General features: G+C 35.7%; 1 protein-coding gene and 1 long non-coding RNA gene across 4 annotated transcripts; one reads left to right on the forward strand and one right to left on the reverse strand.

The window, feature by feature from the left end:
- Positions 1-9,031: 9,031 nt before the first annotated feature.
- LOC116119210 (MDIS1-interacting receptor like kinase 2-like) lies at positions 9,032-10,791 on the forward strand. The gene is made up of 3 exons (XM_031405150.1): positions 9,032-9,626; positions 9,729-10,415; positions 10,499-10,791. Exons 1-3 carry the CDS (start codon positions 9,032-9,034, stop codon positions 10,789-10,791), a joined length of 1,575 nt encoding a protein of 524 aa, XP_031261010.1.
- A 6,285-nt stretch (positions 10,792-17,076) lies between these two features.
- LOC116119244 lies at positions 17,077-20,788 on the reverse strand. 3 transcript variants are annotated; one of them, XR_004126348.1, is made up of 4 exons: positions 18,783-19,261; positions 18,523-18,560; positions 17,970-18,141; positions 17,077-17,106 (listed from the first exon to the last, which is right to left on the reverse strand). It is a non-coding gene; the product is annotated as an uncharacterized LOC116119244 (long non-coding RNA). The 3 variants fall into 3 exon arrangements; XR_004126349.1 differs by lacking the exons at positions 17,077-17,106; positions 18,783-19,261 and adding an exon at positions 20,281-20,788 and having other exon boundaries at positions 17,472-18,141; XR_004126347.1 differs by lacking the exon at positions 17,077-17,106 and having other exon boundaries at positions 17,472-18,141.
- Between the last annotated feature and the right edge of the window lie 374 nt (positions 20,789-21,162).

Raw genomic sequence — 21,162 nt, forward strand, 5'->3', positions numbered from 1 at the left:
TGTATTGTTGTATAAATCATCAGTTTTAATGAAGAGATAAAAACTTTTCCATACACTCCTCAGTTTTTTCCTTTCTTTTCTTTGAATTCTCTGGCCATAACACCATCAAATGGTATCAGAGCCAGCTTAAGAAACCTGAAAAACTCTTCCTCACATAATCAATTCTTCACTTTGTCCTCAAGAACTCCACCTTGCATTCAACAACCTCCCTGTTTCAGACCATCTGTTTGAACTAATGGCTGCTTAATCAGCCTTGATGTCACCTCTAGTTTTCAATGGAGAACATTATCATATGTGGGCTGTAAAAATGAAGGCTTCCCTTCGGGGACAGGCTTGTGGCAGTATATAGAAGAGAATAGGCAGCCTTGGGACCAAATCCCACCCTGAACCAGATCAGAATGCATGAAGAGGAAGCTGCCAAGTCACCAAGAGCACCTTGTGTTCACAAGGATTATAGCTTATGAAACTCCAAAGGAGGCATGGGACAAGTTGAGAGAGGAATACATGAGAAGTAACACAACTAGGAACATGCAGGTGCTGAATTTGAGAAGGGAGTTTGAGCTGTTGAGGATGAAAGAATCAGAGAAAGCGAAGGATTATGTTGACAGGCTAATGAATGTAGTCAACAAAATCAGGTTGTTAGGGGTTGAGTTAACAGATAGAAGAGTGGTGGAGAAGGTCTTGGTGAGCTTGCTCGAGAGGTTTGAGTCCAAAATTTCTTCCCTTAAGGACTCTAAGGACATGGCTCAGATCACCTTGACTGAGCTTGTTCATGCACTCCAAGCTCAAGACCAAAGAAGACTCTTGAGGCAGGAAGACACAAGTGAGGGAGCAATGGTAGCAAATCAAAAAGGCAAGCCTGCACAAGGACATAACATGAGGTATGTTGGGGACAAAAAAAGGGAAAGAAATGAGCAACAGTCAGTGGGAAAAATCAGGTGGGGTGAAGGAGTATCCTGCCTGCACTCACTGCAAAAAGAAAGGGCATTCTGAGATGAGGTTCTGGTATAGACCAGCGATACAATGCAGAGGTTACAAGCAATTTGGGCACATAGAAAAAGTTTGCAAGAACAAGGGAAGCCAGCCAACACAGCAAGCTCAAGTTGGAGAAGATCAACAACAATGTCAGGAGGCTGAACAGCTCTTTGTGGCCTCTTGTTACACAACACAGATCGGCAATGAAGCTTGGCTGATTAACAGTGGCTGCACCAACCACATGACTACAGACCTACAAAAATTCATCAATTTGGACAGCTCATATAGTTCCAAAGTTAAAATTGGAAATGGTGACTTTGTGGAGGTCAAAGGCATAGGAGATGTGGTTGTCCAAACATTATCAGGTACTAAAATTATCCCTCATGTCTTGTATTTACCTGAAATTAGTCAAAATTTGTTAAGTATTGGGCAAATGTTAGAGAAAGGTTATTCTCTACATTTTCAAAACCAAGCTTGTATCATATTAGATGCCGATGGAAATGAACTAATGTGTGTGAAAATGTTGGGAAAAAGCTTCCCAGTTGAGTGGAAAAATCCTGGTAACTTAGCCTTGTCATCTAGGTTGGAAGAATCTAAAATTTGGCACAAAAGGCTTGGTCATTTTCATTATAATGGTCTCAAAGAGCTTAGGAGCAAAAATATGGTTTTGGACCTGCCTAAGATTGAAGAGAAGAAAAGTCTTTGCAGTGCTTGCCAACTTGGTAAGCTCAGTAGGCCACCATTTCCCACGGATGAGGCCTGGAGAGCAACTAAAAAACTCCAACTGATCCATACTGATCTTTGTGGCCCTATGCAAGCTGAATCCATGAGTGGGAGTAGATGCTTTGTACTATTCATTGATGACCTCACACGGATGACTTGGGTGTATTTCCTAAAGCAAAAGAATGAGGTTGCTGCAGTTTTTAAAAATTTCAAGCTGCAGGTGGAGAATCAAATAGGGCTGAGAATTAAGACTATAAGGAGTGATAATGGGACAGAATACACATCAAAGGAGTTTGATTCCATTTGAAAAGATGCAAGGATCAAGCACCAATTCACTACTCCATATACTCCACAACAAAATGGAGTTAGTGAAACGAAGAATAGGACACTCATGGATATGGCTAGGTGTATGATTATAGAGAAAAGATTGCCAAGAATGTTTTGGGCTGAAGCTGTCAACATAGGGGTCTACATCCTCAATAGACTCCCAACCAAGGCTGTCAAGAATTAGAATCCATTTGAAGCCTGGAGTGGAGTCAAACCGACAATGAGTAGTCTTAAAGTGTTTAGGAGCATTTGCTATGTAATGGTTCCAGCAAACAAAAGAGGCAAATTAGATGAAAAATCAGAAGCTAGAATTTTTATAGGGTACAGCAGTCAGTCCAAAGGCTATAGAGTCTACATTCCTAAATCCAAAAGAATTGTGATTACAAGGGATGTAAAGGTTGATGAGAGAGCAATCTAGAATTGGGAGGATAAAAAGATTGACGCCGACTGCAAACTACATCAACCAACCGAGAGTCTGATTAAAGAGGCTGAAACTGAAAAGGATGAAGAGCCTTCGATTAGAGGGATCAGAACCTTGGCTGATGTCTATGCAAGAAGTAATATGGTTGTGCTTGAACCAAGGAATTATACTGAAGCTACTGAGTCAGAAGCTTGGAGGAATGCAATGCAAGAGGAGATGTCAATGATAGAGAAAAACAACACCTGGAAGCTTGTTGACAGACTTGGAAACAGGAAAGTAATCCAATTGAAGTAGATTTACAAGAAAAAACTTAATCCTAATGGTATAGTCCACAAACACAAAGCAAGGCTGGTGGTTAAGGGGTTTGCACAGCAGCATGGGGTGGATTTTTCTGACACTTTTGGTCCAGTGGCTAGGCATGACAATATCAGGTTACTCTTTGCTATAACAGCTCAATTTGGCTGGAAAATCTTCCAGCTTGATGTTAAATCGACATTCCTAAATGGCTGGTTGAGTGAGGAAATCTTTGTGGAGCAACCTGAAGGTTATCAAGTCAAGGGTGAAGAAGATAAAGTGTACCTGCTGAAGAAGGCTTTATATGGCCTTAAGTAGGCACCTAGAGACTGGTACAGTCGCATAAATGACTATCTAAGCAGCCTAGGATATGTTAAAAGTCCTAATGAGCAAACACTTTATGTTAGGGAGACTAAAGGTGACTTGATTGTAGTCTCTTTGTATGTGGATGATTTGCTGATCACAAGGAGTAATGTAGAACAATTGAGCCAGTTTAAGAAGTCCGTGCAAATTGAATTTGAGATGACAGATTTGGGGGAAATGACATACTTCCTTGGTATGGAAATATTTCAATCCAATAATGGAATTTTTATGTGCCAAGAGAGGTATGCAAATGAAGTCCTCAAGAAGTTTGGCATGGAAAGTTACAAACCAGTAGACACTCCATTGGTTCCCAATTTGAAGCTAAGTAAGGATGATGGTGCAATGAGAGTGTATGAGGGGCTATTTAAAAGCCTAATTGGATACTTACTGTACTAAACAGCCACACTACCAGACCTCATGTTTGCTTCCAGCTATCTTTCCAGGTTCATGAGTAGTCCAAGTGAATTGCATTTTAGGGTAGCCAAGAGAGTGTTAAGATATGTGAAAGAGAGCTCCAGGCTTGGCATTTGATTCAAAAGGTTTGAAAACCTGAAGTTGCTGGGTTATACCAACAGTGACTAGGGAGGATCCTGTGATGACATGAAAAGCACTTCAGGTTATGTGTTTTACATAAACTCTGGTGCAATTTGTTGGCTGTCCAAGAAACAGGAGACAGTGGCTCAGTCCGCAGCAGAAGCAAAGTATATATCTGCTGCAGCAGCTGTGAACCAAGCCATTTGGCTTAGGAAAATTCTAGCAGATTTGAAGCAGAACTAGAGAAGTCCAACTCCAACTCCAATTCCGTGTGACAACCATTCTGCAGTTGCCAAGGCCAAAAATCCAGCTCTTCATGGTAGGACCAAGAATATCAAGATAAAATGTCATGCTGTGAGGGAAGCTGAGTATAATGGTGAAGTTACTTTAATTCACAGCAAGGGTGAGAATCAAACTGTTGACATTATGACCAAAGCATTGTCCAAAGCCAAGTTTGAAGAACTTGGGCTCAAACTTGGTGTTTCCAGCAAGGTATCAATGAGGAGTGTTGATGCAATGATACTTTGTTGGAAATGCATCAAATTTCCAATTTGCAGTTTGAATGTTTTTGGCACCAATTGAATTATGTTTTTGTAGTTGGTCTGACGTGTGTGAGCTGCAGTTTTTGGTGCATTTTGGTTGATTTGTTTAAGTGTGATTAAGACATGTAAATGATGTATTTGGAGCATGTTTTGTTGGTTGTTAGAGTTTAAATTCAAATATGAAAAATCTTTGCTGTAGTTGTTGTAACAGTGGATGGTTTAGTTGTCCTGTTGTATAAATCATCAGTTTTGATGAAGAGATAAAAACTTTTCCATACACTCCTCAGTTTTTTTCTTTCTTTTCTTTGAATTCTCCGGCCATAACACCATCAAATAAAAGTCTAAAGAGACGAAATGATTTGATAGATAAGATATTTTACTAAATTTTCTGATTATTTTATGAGTCACAATATACAAAACAAATGGGATTGATTGCAACATCAGATGATTTCTGTAACGCCCACATTGAGGTAAGTAATTTAACTTATGCCCTCTTATATATATTTAGTAAGTTTTACTGTTATTTTACGAGTATACTAGCTAGAAAGAGAGTCATTACAATTTATCAGCAAAGATAAGACCTTTCAGCTTGGCAGTGTGCAACTGTGTAATACCAAATCAGGTTTGTTCTGTTGCAACTAACAATTTCTTTCTTGGGATTTCAATAGTATTCTTTTCCCGGTTTCCTGCCTTTGAGATTTGTCAAACAGCTGCTAATAGCAAACCAATAGGCATAAGCTTTTAACATAATTTTAGATTTTCTTAGGAGGAAGGCAAGTCAAATAAGAATATGAATCAGATCTCTGTCGACTCACCATCTACCATACCACAATGAATTGTATATACTTCATACATAAGGTCGTCAGAGTAGAAAGAAAGAAGGCAAGAAATGTGATGCTGACACTATTTGGAATTTCACATTACAGAAAGAAAAGTAACAAAAAAATAATAAAAATCTCTTCAAGTTTACAAAAACGTAATCATCAATTCTATTGCTGCATCAAATCTGTACACAATTAAGGTAGCCAAACAGTTTTTCGTAGAACAATGGAGATATCCAATGGACTGTTACAACAGTGTTGCACCAAACACAAGGATAGAGAATGAGCAATTGCAGCCTTTTCTTAAAGAAAAAGCTTTAATTGCATGCTCAACCAGTAATTCCGCTGATATAGCCCAGTCTGTCACACATGAAACTTGGACAATCATAACACTTCTAGTTGCCTCAGGTTCTCAATCAGAAATAAACCGCTCACTTCATTTCAGTAGCTTAATTGATTTTAGAAGCCTTAGCCAGCATCCTCAGTCTCTCTTGTTCTAGATCATATACCTTGTCATTCATTCATACCTTTGCATATGCCTCCATCATGATATCAAATGTTCTAGAATCTGGTTGAGTTTGCTTCTCTTTCATCGGCTAAAAAACTCTTTCCATCTCCATCAAATCCTCAACCTTTGCACAAGCGGATATGACTGCATTACAAAATGATGTATTCTCAGGTATCTCAAACTTTGCAGCCAACCTAACACTGCTAATAACCTTATGGAATAGACCTACATTAGCATATCCATTAATAAACAACAAAATGTCTTGGTATCCGTTCTCATAGCCTTAGCACGCATCTGTTCAAATGTGCATTCCATGGACTCGACATAAGATGCATATAATTCATATGGGGTATATACACGAGACTAGTCATGTCTTGTGTAAGAAGCCTATTTGGTCATATGTTATTCATGTGTGAGAAGAAATGATGGTCAAGATGGGATCCGTTGACTCGAAATAGTTTAGTCCCAAGTTCCTAGACGAATGTCAATAAACATTGGCAAAAAGGAAATCTCAGGCCAGAGTACAAAATAGTTATATGGAAAGGAGTTTTATGATGACACGTTCCATTGTATTGATTGACGATTCAGATAAAAATTAAGTTACGGGTTTTGACATACCATGAACCTATACTTAATTGGGATTACACGACAGAGGGATTTTACTAAATAGAACGTACGGTCGGGAAAAAAAGGCTCATTGGAGTTTAACTTCATTGTGGCTTAGGGGTTATGGAGCATTGCCAGATGCCTACCATGACCGGTGGGAATTTCGATCACAAAGAGTTATGACGAAACATATCAGATTGCAATATCAGGTCCACGGCTAGGTTACAGTGAACCTAAATCGTCACACCTAAAAACCAAGTATGAGAAGAGAGAGTAATACATATCGTTAAAGGTTAACGATATTCAGATGTAAACGTGTGCATCCAAATTTATGTATTGGTGAGAAATAATTCCTCATGGGAAGCTAGCACTTATGAAGGGTAATAAGATAATTTGGTCATTATTGGATTAGATTCAATAATTGACTAAAATATATTATTGAATTGGATTCAATAATGGGTTAAATATTAAATGGAATTATTTTATAAGCCTTGATTATAAATTTGTTTAAATCAAGGAGTTAATATTAAATTGAAATTATTTCAAGGACTTGAAAGTAATATTGAATTTGTATTAAGTGTTAATATATGATTCATATTAATTCAAGGACTTGGGAACAATTTCAAATTATTGCAAAATGGTCCTTGTATATAAATTAGTGATATTCCCCAAATTTAATCTAATTTTCATTTTGATTGAAAATCTCTCTCTTGAGCTCTCATGGCCAGCCCTCTCTTCTTCATCTTAGAGTGAACTTTACTTTGAGGATTTTCATCAAATTTGTTGAAGATCTTGAACTCCATTTCAAGTTACAAAAGTTGTAAAACATAAAAGGTAACAATTTCACCCTTTTAGTTTCAATAACATGTTATATGACCTTATACCATGTTTTACACCAATTTTACCCTTTCTAAGCATGAATTATTTCACTTGATTTGTCTGCAAATAGGTTGAGCAAACCAATCCCTGGAAGTCTTGGGAACTTGTTGAAAATGTTTTACTTGAATTTGAGCACCAACCAGTTTACCCAAGAAATTCCACCTTAGTTGGGGAATCTAAGTCTACTGACAGAGCTAGATTTGAGTCATAACTTCCTCAGTGGAAAGATACCCACTAAAATCTATGATTTAGAGGACTTGTAGAATCTTAATATCTCTCACAATAACCTCTCTGGTTTCTGATAAGAGCTTGAAAATACACAATTACTTAGTGGTTTATGGGGACTATTTGGGAGAAATTAGGCTTAAATTGGTAAATTTGCTTAATATTTTCAGAAATTTCTTTTACGGGATCACGGGTGTGTTTGAGTGTTTTCAGGGTATCTATGCTAAATGTTATGCTCAGATGAAAAATCATGTCAGCAACAGAATGAGTGATGAGTAGAAACAAACGGATCAAGAATCGGAGTTGAATTGAAGAAGTTATGGAGTTTTGAAGTTAAAGAGGAGATTCTAGATTATGCTCTAGTTTGAACATGCTTCGGTGTTTCAACAATAACTTGAGTTGTAGATCTCATATTAAGACAATTCTTGAACTGTTAGAAATTTAATTCAAATGACTATATTACATATGTTTACCACTTTTCCGGATTTCATTGTTATCATGCTCAAAAATCACTATATCTAGAGTGTTGAGGAATGATGCAAGGTTTGAACTGAAGAGCAAATTCCAGAATCAACAATGCCGTAGCATAGTGCCAAGCACTGTCACGATAGCTGGGTTTCTAATTTCCATGTTTGACTAGGAAATTAGGGTTTTAGGATTCTTAAACTTAGTAGAATGAGGGGAAACGAAACCCTAACCTTTGTGGGATATAGATACAAGTCTTTAGCATCGTTTTAAGGGATTTTTGGGAGAGATCAAGAGGAAAACTATTAGAAGAAAAAAGAAAAGCATCAGAATTTCTGGAGCTTTTAGAGCAAAATCATAGAGAAGTTTTTATTTGTTTCTCCTTAAACTCATGATTTTCGTTTTAATAAAGATGATTGTTTCTTTCATAATTGCTATGAACTAATTTTATTTTCTTGGGCTAAGATGTAGCCCAATCTCTTGATGATTATGTGTTGATTTATTTATGTTGATTTTTATTAGGATTTCTTCCTAATTTCGAAGATTAAAACTTTGAAAAATCGTAAAAAATCGCATACTATGCATTTTGGGTCGGGGTTTGTTTTGTTGTTCTCCTAAAATCCTCATTTGAATTGTGGTGTGTACGCCCTTGATGTGTAGTGAAAACCTTCCTTTCGTGCACGGCAGGGGCGTGTGGCACACCGAGGGACAATCTTTTCCCCGGTTGTCCGTTCGATCTTATTTTTTGCATGGTGGTAGAGAAAAATGCAAGGAACGAAACGCAGTTTTATTATTATGCCTAATGCTTTTTATTCTTAAAAGCCCAAAAATTGAGTGAAATAATGGACTAAGTCGAGATCAAGAGATGATACTTAGTTGGTCTACGATAGTTGATAATCATATTTTACACTATGATTTTGCATTGAATTTTGATAGGATTTAGGATACTTTTCATACAATTTGGGCCATAATTACTACCTAATTCTATTAATTTGTCTTTGTAGGCCTAAACGATGATTTTTAGCATAAATGACAGTTTTGAGCGTAAATTGTGTAACTTGAGCTTGGAAACTCNTTCACTGGTTCTTTACCCCATAATATATGTCATGGTGGTTCACTTGAGAGGTTCAGTGTGAATGACAACAATTTTTCTGGTCCAATTCCCAAAGACTTGAGAAATTGCACAAGCCTAACAAGAATCCTTATGCAAGGAAACCAACTTGTTGGAAATATATCTGAAGATTTTGGCATCTATCCAAAGCTAGATCTACTAGATCTCAGCCATAATAAATTTTATGGTGAAATCTCATCTAGCTGGGGACAGTGTCCAAAATTAGGCACCCTAAAGATGGCAGAGAATAATCTTACTGGCAGTATACCAGTTGAACTTGGAAACTTAACTCGACTAGATGTTCTTGATCTTTCTTCAAATAATCTAGTTGGGAAGATTCCAAAAGAATTCAGAAATTTAAATTCTCTGGAGCATCTAATTTTGAATGGCAATCAAATTTCTGGTGGTATACCTCTGGAAATTGGATTAATCACCGGAATCAAGAGTCTTGATTTGTCTACAAACAGGTTGAGCAAATCAATCCCTAGAAGTCTAGGGAACTTGTTGCAAATGCACAGCTTGAATTTGAGCAACAACCACTTTACCCAAGAAATTCCACCTCAGTTGGGGAAGCTAATTCGGCTGACAGAGTTAGATTTGAGTCATAACTTCCTCAGCGGAAAGATACCCTCTGAAATCTGTGATTTAGAGGACTTGCAAAATCTTAATTTCTCCCATAATAAACTCTCTGGGTTCATTCCAAGAGAATTTGAGAAGATGCACCTGGTGAATATTGACATATCTGACAATCAGTTGCAAGGTCCAATTCCCAACACAACAGCATTTCGAGATGCTACCATCGAAGAACTACGAGGGAACAAAGATTTGTGTGGTGATGTTAGAGGGCTACAACCTTGCAGAACTTCGGCTGCAACAAAACATGGCCTGAAAAAGGGTTGGATAGTCTTTTTTACTGTTTTTTTCCCTCTTCTAGGGGCTCTTGTTCTTTCTCTTGTGGTGATCTGTATACTCTTTAGTTCCAGAAAAACAAAGAGAGACTCACAAGATAAAGAAAGTGGGATGAACAATGAAGAATTTCTCTCGATATCAACTTTTAAAGGAAGAAAGATGTATGAAAAAATCATAGCAGCAACCAAGGATTTTGATGCCAATCACTTCATTGGGAAAGGTGGTTATGGAAGTGTTTACAAAGCTGAGTTATCACCAGGGAATATTGTAGCAGTTAAGAAAATCCACTCTACGTATACAGGTGATATAGCTAATCAAAAAGATTTCCTGAGTGAAATAAGGGTATTGACAGAGATAAAGCATCGAAATATCGTGAAATTTTTTGGCTTTTGTTCACATTCTCGACACTCATTCTTAGTCTACGAGTATCTTGAGAGGGGTAGCTTGGCTGCAATTCTAAGCAACGAAGCAGGAGCAGTAGTGTTGGATTGGGGTAAGAGAGTTAATGTCATAAAAGGTGTGGCTCATGCCATGTCTTACATGCACCATGATTGCTTCCCACCAATTGTCCATCGCGACATATCAAGCAAGAACGTGCTGCTAGATATGGAATATGTAGCTCATGTCTCAGATTTTGGAACTGCTAAGCTTCTGAAGCCAGACTCATCTAATTGGACTCAACTTGCAGGCACATATGGCTACGTTGCACCAGGTATATAATTCCTTCACTATCATTTTACACTACCCTTATTGGATAATCAATGATAAAGGTTGCATATTTCTTTCACTTTACAGAGCTTGCTTACACAATGAAGGTGACTGAGAAATGTGATGTGTATAGCTTTGGGGTGTTGGCATTGGAAGTCATCCTAGGGAAGCATCCCGGAGATGCTCTCGCCTCTTTTTCAGGTTCATTTGCAAACATGAACATAGAGCTTGATGATATGTTGGATCCAAGGCTTCCATTTCCCTCCCTGGAAGTTCAGAACAATTTGATTTCCATCATGGATTTGGCCTTTTTATGCTTAGATGCAAGTCCACAGTCTAGACCGACCATGCAGATTGTGTCTCATCTTTTGTGCAACTAAATCTTGTCATTCCAGTACACTCTTTCTTAAGTTTTTGAATCTATTGTTTGTAAGTTTTGTCCTGTTTGTACTAGCTTAGCTAAACCATACATATATTTTTTTTTGTATTTTACTAAATTACATATTTAATAAAAGTTATCATATTTTCGGAATTCAGCTACTTTGAGACTTGAGAGTGATCGGTTACAAAAATTCTCAATTAGCTGTTGAAACAGTGCAGCTAGCACTTAGCACAAGCTACCATTTGCTGATTCATATTTAGAAATTGTGTTCCTATTCGTGACTAGGGCTTTATTTTGGGTAGATTTTCAAGCACCATGTTGATTATTTTGCCTTAAAAATGCTTGTTCTATTCGTGACTAGGGTTTTTTTTTTTTTATTATTGTAAAGAGGTAGGTCCTCTTTAGCCAATAAGTAGCAGAGATAAATTATCCTGAAGCATATCAATCAAAGAGGGCCTACCTCCTTACAATAATCAAAATACTTTTGAAAATGCATTCAGTAAAAGACAAAGACCTTGACTTGGGATGGTTGACTCAGATATTTATTGCTATAAAGTTGTGTGAGTCATTATTTAAAATAAAAAAAAGTTAATGGTGTTGGATATTGCAAGATTACATTTTACAAATCAAGACTTTTGAGACGGAGAAGTGGGCATCGAAGTCTCACTTGGTTTAACTTATAATTATGGTCATTAAGGAAATCTAACAAGCTACTTTGAAAAGTGTCCTGGAGCATCATCTTCTTTTGAAACATTTCATGGAATTTTTTTAAATATACTGCAAAGACTTTTGCAAAGTCTTGATGACTGTTCTAAATTTGATGGAATTTTTTTTATATATCTGAGTTCTGAATTAGCTTTGGATCAAGTAGAAGTTGAATAAACAATGGCTCTATCAACCTTGGAGAGAGCAATCTCACTTGTCTGTATGATCCTGTTTGTTGTTTTTCAATTTTCTCGCAATGTTGCTTCTGACTCTACTGAAGAAGCACAAGCTCTTCTGAAATGGAAAGCCAGCCTTCAAAATCAGAACCATTCTCCCTTGTATTCATGGACTCTTTCTCCTGTAAACGCCACCAATAATTCTACTCAACCTGGAAACAGAACAAGCCCTTGTAGTTGGTCTGGAATTTCTTTCAACCTTGTTGGAAGAATCGATAGATTTAACATGTCGATTTCAGGTTTAAAAGGTACGCTCAATGAATTGTCGTTCTCATCATTTTCCCATCTTGAATATGTTGATTTTGGCATAAATGAACTCTTTGGTGTTATCCCGACGCAAATAGGTAATCTCTCAAAACTGAAGTATCTTGACTTGTTAATGAATCAGTTTTATGGGAAAATTCCTGTTGAAATTACCCTCTCAGGACAGCTAGAAACCCTCCACCTAGGTGATAATCAATTAAATGGCTCAATTCCACAAGAATTAGGCCAACTGAGTTCCCTTAATGAGCTTACCTTGTCTGGTAACCATTTGGATGGTTCAATTCCTACTTCTTTGAGTAATTTGAGCAATTTGGGTATTTTATATATTTTCAATAATTCACTTTCTGGCTCAATTCCTCTAGAGATGGGAAACCTCTCCAATAGCTTAACTGGTTGAATCCCTTCAAGTTTTGGAAACCTGAGAAACCTAACTATATTGTACATGTTCAAAAACCAACTTTTTGGTTCCATTCCTCAAGAATTAGGAAATATTGTATCTCTCTCAGAATTAAACCTTTACTCCAACAATCTTTCTGGTTCAATTCCGACATCACTAGGTGGTCTAAAAAACCTAATCCTTCTTCAGTTGTACAATAATCAACTTTCTGGATCAATTCCTGATGACATAGGAAATTTGAAGTCTCTTATGTATTTAGAATTAAGCGAAAATCAGCTTAGTGGTCGTATTCCTCCTTCTTTTGGTAATTTAAGAGATTTAAAATCTCTTTATCTCCGTAACAACACTCTTTCCGGTTCAATTCCTTAAGAAATTGGAAATCTCAAGAACTTGTCTGTATTGCCACTTGATAACAACCACTTCACTGATTTTTTACCCCAAAATATTTGCCATAGTGGTTTACTTGAGAACTTCACAGTGAATGCAACCATCTTCGAGGTCCAATCCCCAAAGGCTTGAGAAACTGCACAAGCCTAAAGAGACTCCGCTTGGGAAAAAAATGAATTTGTTGGTGACATATCAGAAGATTTTGGCATCTATCCACACCTCGAGTACTTAGATCTCAACCAAAATAAGTTTCATGGTGAAATCTCATCTAACTGGGCAAAGTGTCCAAAATTAGGTGTCCTAAAGATTTCAGCTAATAAAATTATTGGCAGCATTCCAGCTGAGCTTGGAAACTTAACAAAACTCGGTAGACTTGATCTTTCTTCAAATCTTCTAGCTAGAGAGATTCCAAAAGAACTTGAAAATTTGAGTCTGCTGGAGTAGCTGATTTTGAATGGGAACAAACTTTCTGGTGGTATACCTCTAGAAATTGGATCCCTCTCAGACATCACTCATCTTGACTTGTCTGCTAACAAGTTGCCAAATCAATACCTAAAAATTTGGGGAACTTGTTGCAAATTTATTCCTTGAATTTGAGCAACAACTAGTTTACCCAAGAAATTCCACCTCAGGGAAAGCTAAGTCAACTTTCAGAGCTAGATTTGAGTTGTAATTTACTCAAAGGAAAGATACTTTCTCAAATATCTGATTTGGAGGTTTTGCAAAAGCTGAATCTCTCCAACAATAACCTTTCTAGGTTCATTCCAGGAGGATTTCAAAATATGTTTGTCCTGTCTAGCATTGACATTTCCTACAATGAGTTAGAGGGTCCAATTCCAAATTCCACAGCGTTTCGAAATGCTTCCATTGAAGCATTACAAGGGAACAAAGATTTGTGTGGTGATGGTATCAGATCGCAACCTTGTAAATCTTCCAAAGCTTACGAATCAGGCAAACATGGAGTGAGCAAGGGTTTGTTGATCTTCCTGGTAATATTGTTCCCTATTTTTGCAGTGCTTGTTTTTTTAGTTGTGATAATCTGAATTCTCAACAGTTCCCAGAGAAGGAAGGGAAACTCGTAAGAAGTAAAAAGTCGTGAGAATGATGGAGACGTGTTTTCAATTTCAATTTTTGAAGGAAAAAGGATGTATGAAGAAATTGTGAAAGGAACGAATGATTTTCATTATGATTATTGCATTGCGATGGGTGGTCAAGGAAGTGTTTATAAAGCTTAACTATCAGGGAAAGCTATAGCAGTTAAGAAAATTCACTCTTTGTCTACCGATTATATAGCAGATCAAAAAGAGTTCTTAAGCGAAATACAAGCATTGATAGTGATAAGGCATCGAAATATCGTGAAATTTTTTGGCTTTTGTTCACATTCTCGACACTCATTCTTAGTCTACATGTACCTCGAAAGGGGTAGCTTAGCCTCAATCCTGAACAATGAAAAAGCAGCAAAGGAACTAGATTGGAGTAAGAGAGTGAATGTCATAAAAGGTGTAGCTCATGCCTTGTCTTACCTGCACCACAATTGTTTCCCACCAATATTCCATCGAGACATATCAAGCAAGAATATACTACTGGATTTAGAATATACTACTGGATTTGGAATATGAAGCTCATGTGTCGGACTTTGGTACAACTAAGCTTCTTAACCCAGACTCGTCCAATTGGACCGAACTTGTTGGCACATACGGATATGTTGCGCTAGGTATCTTTATATATAATCTCTTCACCATTATTTCTCTTAGTTAAATAGATTAAAACAAACAATTTCTTATGATACATATATTTCATTTTTTGTAGAGCTTGCTTACACAATGAAGGTAATAGAGAAATGCGATGTCTATAGCTTCGGTGTGTTGGCAATGGAAGTAATCCAAGGGAAGCATCCAAGAGATTTTCTCTCTCAAATTTCAGATTCATCTGTCAACATAAACATAGAGCGCTTGGTGATATGTTGGATCCAAGGCTTCCGTTTCCCTCCTTGGAAGTTCAAAACAAACTGATTTTCATAAAGGAGGTGGCCCTTTTATGTTTAGATGTAAATCCAAAGTCTAGACTCACCATGCATATTGTGGCTCAATTACTGTAAAACTAAATCAACTCCTTCTCAAGTCATCACACTACATTACTTTCTAGAAGATGAAGCCGGTTACATATAGTTTTTTTTTTTTTTTTTTTTTTTTCTGAATTTCAGTAGCAAGTACTATCATTCAGAGATTAATATCATTGAGACTTGAGAGTGATATGTAAAAATTGCACAAATTCTCCATTACTTAGCCATTAGAAAGGACCACAAAGTTCTTGATTTACATAATTGATTGAACACTAGATTTTATTTTGAGACTAAAAAGATTATTGTTCAACCCATTTGAAGAGATTTCTTTATTAAGTTTAAGAAACTTTTAAAAAACTTTATATACTTTATTATCAGAAAATTTATACTTGAAAATGGTGTAAAAATTGATGGAAGAGAAAAGGAATGCAAAAATGTTGCATTTTTCTGGGTTTGGAAGTGACTCAAGCTTGAGTCACGTGGGCCCAGGGCCAGGCCCACCGACTGAAGCCCTTGGACCACTTGAGTTGGCCCAAACCCTTTTTTTTTTTTTTTTGTGTTATTCAAACCAAATTTTAATATAATAATTAAAAATAATTCAGCATTATAACTTCATTTAAAAATTTAAATGTATTTAATAATTATATAGTACTAATTTATTTTAAAAAAATAAAATTTATTTTATTTTCTTTAAATGATATTGAAAATGAATTTTACTACAATTGAAAATATTTAAGACAATATCAAATGTGAAAAAAAATAATTCTATATTAATTCTCGTCACAAAATTTATATATATCTAAACGAAATCAAATGTCAAAAATGATTTTAAATGTGATGAATTCGAACTTAAAATTTTTACCTTAATTACAAAACAGCCCTTAGTCATATATTTTTTCTCTGTATTTCTTTTTGTTTGGCTACTAGGAAAATAGAAAGAAAATCTGTTGATTTTTTCTTTCTTTTCTGTTTCTTGTTTTTCATTTTTTCATTAATTCGGAGTAATGACCGATTAGTTTTTCCATTGTATATTGCATGGCTTACAATTAAATTTATGTTGATTTCTACTTATGATTACAAAAGAATGGTCTATTATTGTTTTCATCATTTGGTTTCCCGATGCATTTAAACAAAATGAAGGAGTTTTTCTTGTCTATTTTCCCAGTAACCAAACACTATATATGCTATTCGGTAATGTGAAAAATGGTACAAGATCATCATTTGTTATATAAATAAAACTTGGCTAAAGTAATTACTTTTTATGTCTCAAATGTACATCAAAATAGGTTAAGTAACAGTTTCCAATTTATAATGAGATAGCTTCTCTATTGCTAAACAGAATCGTTTCATGTATACTCTATTGTGCTTTGTTAAATTTATGAATAAGCTCATATTATAAACAAAGAAGTTTCCATTTTGTGGAAAAGACCACTAAGGTCCGGTGGCTAATGAAGGACAGAATACAGCCCACAAAGGCCCAATGGGATTTGGATTCTGACTTTTAGACAGAATGGCAAGTAAAATTTTGAATAGGTGGGAGTCCATTCAAAACAAGAATAATTCTCAGATGATGAACGCCAATTTCTTTTAGGTTACCTTTCATTTCTCTTTAAAGTTGCAGCATTTACCAATCATCCTGCACTTGCATTCAATAACATTCAAAATCCGGTTGATAAACCCTAAACAAGAAGCTGCCATTTATATTCTATGTTATCATAAAAATATATTCTAACCAGGTTGCAAGAAGAAACAAATTAATTCATCATCAATATCCCAAAAATTGAAATTCACATTTTAATCATCTATTCAAGCGTTTACATCCAAAACCCCAAACCAATCTTTAAAACAATTTTAATACAAAAATTAATAAATAAAACAGCCGCAAAAACAAATCTGCCTCATTTCAATGTGCTAACATTAAGCCACCAATAATAATCCAAACAATATTGACAATTGCCATGCCATCACCACCACCACCAGAATTTATATAAGGTACTGGAGCCGAAGCTGGAGCTGGAGGAACTTGTAAGGTCATATGAGCTACAAGACTAGTCGTGAGCAAATCGCGAGATTTCACAATGAAGAAGTGCTTGAAATCGCAGCTCCCAGTTGCACTGCTGATGAAGTATCATGTACCAGTTTGAGTCATCTCCATCTGGGTAAGACCATCCTCATAATTGCTAATTGGGTTTGTAGTATTGCAATTTATGTATCCACGGAAATTCACATCAATAAGGGTATAGCTCGGCTCGTAATTAAACACTGCTCCAACAAGTCATATGATAGCACATTCAAACCACTATGATCATGCAAATTCTTTGAATTTATTAATAAAACAAAGACACTTAGGGCTCTACTAAACTTCGTGGGGGGTAATATTTTCTTTCAAAACTCTTTAACTGCACAATACCTGTTGGTGGTATCACAGCCTTAATAAAAATCCACACTAACTTCACAAAACAAGCCTTCTTTTTTCTTTCATTATCTATATAGCTAGAAGTATTCGTATGAAGAAAAATTGTGTCTCAATATTTGTGGGATTAATCGAAGATTCGAAGAAAGCTATCAAGAAGAAGGAGCTCATTTTTAAAGGTGCAAAAATTGTGAAAAAATTGCACTCAAAAGATGCATGGTAAAGTCTAAAAAAAAGGAGTTTGAAGGATCTACCAAGCCATCTCCATTAATGTGCAATCACTGTAGAGGGACTGTGATCCTTTAGAAATCAAAGAAAGTGAAAGCATTCAACAATGTTCTATAGAGTATAAGAAAATCTCAACCAAATTAGAATATTCGGTGATGAGATTCAAGAAGAAAATTTAGTTGAAAAAATTCAAGTTTTACTCCAAAATGTGGACACATAGCTACCACAAATTAATGAAGAATCCAAGATCTGCAACTACATACTTTTCATCAACTAATGTTGGAGTCTCTAAAGGCACATAAGCAAAGAGTCAAGAGACACGTAACTTACCTTTAGCTCAAGCAATACTATTAAATACGAATTGATGCATAACAAGTCAAATGTTATGGATGTAATCTTTATCGTTAAATGTTAGTCTCTTCAATATTCCTAGCTATCAGTGACATAGAAGACAACACGAAAGGAAAAAGAGAGAGAAGCTAACCTATTCTGTCATTAACGTATATAGTGTTGTTCTTGTCCCATTCAAGAAAGTTGGTTTCCAGAGACCATGGGAGGTAATGAGTTGTTTGTCCGACAACATCTGTTATATATTGAGCAATAATCCATAGTATTAGGACTGTGATCTTCTTTCCCATTACAGAAGGCCTCACTGTCTTCATTCCCACCATCACCGAAACCAAAGAAAAATGCATTAGATGATGTCCAAGTCAATTACTAAGCAATATTTGCTTTCAATTTAGCCATGCACAGTTATGCTTTTCTGTTGTAACCCTTAAATGTAGAAAGCTAGTTTATAGCAAAGACATTTCGAAACTTTGATATGTCAAAGGAGAAAAGCTCGTCAATAAAACCATTATAAAGAGCCTGTGTTATGTAACAGTTACATTACATAATCAAAACAATTCCAAATTTAAGAAATCAAACAATTTGGCAACAAAAGGGTGCAATTGAACAACAAAACCCGGGAAAAGAAAAGATATTATCCATGAGTACTATATATTAATAATCCACAAGATTCGGTAAAGATATAAAACCTTATAAACACTTCCCAGCAATCAGGTTCCTCCCCTTCCTAAATCAAAAAACAAACAAAGCAGCAAGATTATTAGATCGTTCATAAATAATAAACAAAGCTCAAATAGAAAGAGAAATAATAATAGGAATAGCCAACCAAAGATTCAACACTAACCCTAGTTTTAGAAAGAGGATTTGAGATCACAAGGAATAGCCAACCAAAGATTCAACACTAATCATAATCTTAACACAGATCATATAGAGAAAACAAATTACGTACCAATGATTCAAAGATAAAATTGGTGTGCTCTTTGATATCGAAAGATCTTATCGCCCACGAATTGATGTTATATGAGAAAAAGATCTTATATATAACTCTCCAAACGTAAACCCTAGTAAAGATTATTAAAATATTTTAATCTCCATGTTAGGGTTTTGACTGCAAAAAATCAAAAGGGGAAATTGTAGCTTTGTGAAAACGTAAAAGGGGGGAAAAAATTTCGACTTAGATTGTGAGTTATTCATTTTTTATTTTTTTTTTATTTCAGTGACGTCGAGTTATTTGAGTTGATAGTCACTTTTAACACCTCTAAATTGGATTGAAAATTGTAAACACAGTTAAGTAAAGAATTTTAGCTCATGCAGATGCAAGAAAGGGTAGTAAAAACCGAAAAAGAAACTGAGTAAATGTAATATTTTTATTCTATCTCATATGATAAGGGTAATTCCACTTACGACCCTCAAAGTTTAGGAAATTAATTAAACAAGACGCCTGAGGTATGAAAAACCATCAATCAGTAACTTCTCCTCAGATTTGAAAAAAAAAATTTATCACTTACCTCCCTTTGACCATGAAATTTAACGGTCAAACTTTAACTAACTAGGGGAGGAAATATATAATTTCTAATCCCTGTGAGTCTTTCCGGTAGTTTCTTAAACTCAAGGGAGGTAGGGGAATAACCGAGGAATTGAAAATCTCGTTGGAAACCTCACGTTTCTACATTATTCCAAAATTACCCTTGGGCCCTGTTGGGCCGAGGCTAATGTTGTTTACTGGGACGTAACCACTTACTGGGGAAAAAAAAAACACTTTTCTCAAGGTTTGTGGAATGATCATAAATTCGTAATACCCTTTTGGACATTTTTTCAACTGTTGTTTACCCAAAACTAACTGACAACGGGAGGGAAAAACGATTTTCCAAACATTGAAGAAATGACCATAGTATCCTTTTTAACCTACGTGATTTAGAATTATATAATTTTTAAAATTCATCTCAATTTCATAAAATTTCTTGTATATAAAACTGTCTTTAATTTCTTGAAAATTATATAGAATAAAAAATCAACGGTAACAAAGGTTATGAAAAATTATACAACTCTAACTTGACATAATTTTTCTTTTTTATTATTGCTTAACACTACTAGAAACTTTGTTTACACCGATGCAGTAACCGCGTCAACACAGAGAAAAGCTGTGTTGAGCCAGCTCTTTCCCTGGCGTAGAAAAACATGCCAACAATAGGTTGGTCTATCGTCGTTGGGGATAATATCCCCTTATGCCAATCCACTCATCGGTGTACCCTGTACGTTTCCTTAACACCGACATTCAAAATCCAGCCGTTTATAAACACGAGAAAATAAAAGGACAGAATAGGCAAGTAAAAAACAAATACAAAAACTAAAAGCTTTCATACAACAGTAGTTTTCAGAAATCAACTTAGGTTAGATAAGAGAATAGGAAGAGTTTAATTAACCATGATAGAGGGAAAGAAATTAACCTATATTTTGATATCCTATAATAAAGGAGCTACAGGTGGAACGACAGAGAACGATCCCAAGTAGATGGATCATCGACAAAATGAGTAGACGTTGTGATAGCAGAGAGATAGCTGAACAGAAGGAAGCCATTTCCATCGTTAAGATAACTGAGCTCACTCGTCCTCTCCACAGGCTCCTACTTCTCGGTAGAGAACATATCGAAAAGATGAGCAGCTACTGCTTTCTCTAAACTCAACTCAAAGAAGTGAAGCGTCATACTGTTGAGAAGGATACTCCCTCGGACAGTTGCCGACGTGAAACATTCCATGCAAAACTACGGATTCGGAAAACTCACAATAGATATTCCTATATGGTTTCTCAATAAATTCACAATAGAAAGAGGAGCCTTTCTGGGAAGCCGGTCGCTGACGTTACTGGATACAACTTTTTCGATTAGACAATGTTTCTTCGCTGTCATTAGCATTTGATTTATGCTTCTTGTACTGGAGCGCCGAGTTAACAATGTAAATTAATTTCATTGGTTCGTCTTTCGCAGTAGCTGTTGAACATATGATGTTCAAGTTAAAATCTTAAACATATTACCCTATATATATTTTATGAAATTGTCTCATTCTCTTAACGATGTTTTATTTATGTATTATATTTACATTGTTATCAAACTGATGATGCACAACATTAAACGAATATCAATGTAAATCAACGAGGTTTGTTTCAGATTTTGTTGAACTTATACCCATTAAATACTGTCGAGTTTGACGGAGAAAAAAACAAGTATTGTTTGAAACTCAAAATCAAACCAAACCGATTTGAAGGTTTAAGTGGTTTAACTCGATTTTAAGGTAATTTACATCAAAAGTTATAACTATTTTGTTGAATGAAAA

This window comes from Pistacia vera, unplaced genomic scaffold (genome assembly GCF_008641045.1).
Source record: "Pistacia vera cultivar Batoury unplaced genomic scaffold, PisVer_v2 Contig878, whole genome shotgun sequence".
NCBI classification, from domain to species: Eukaryota; Viridiplantae; Streptophyta; class Magnoliopsida; order Sapindales; family Anacardiaceae; genus Pistacia; species Pistacia vera.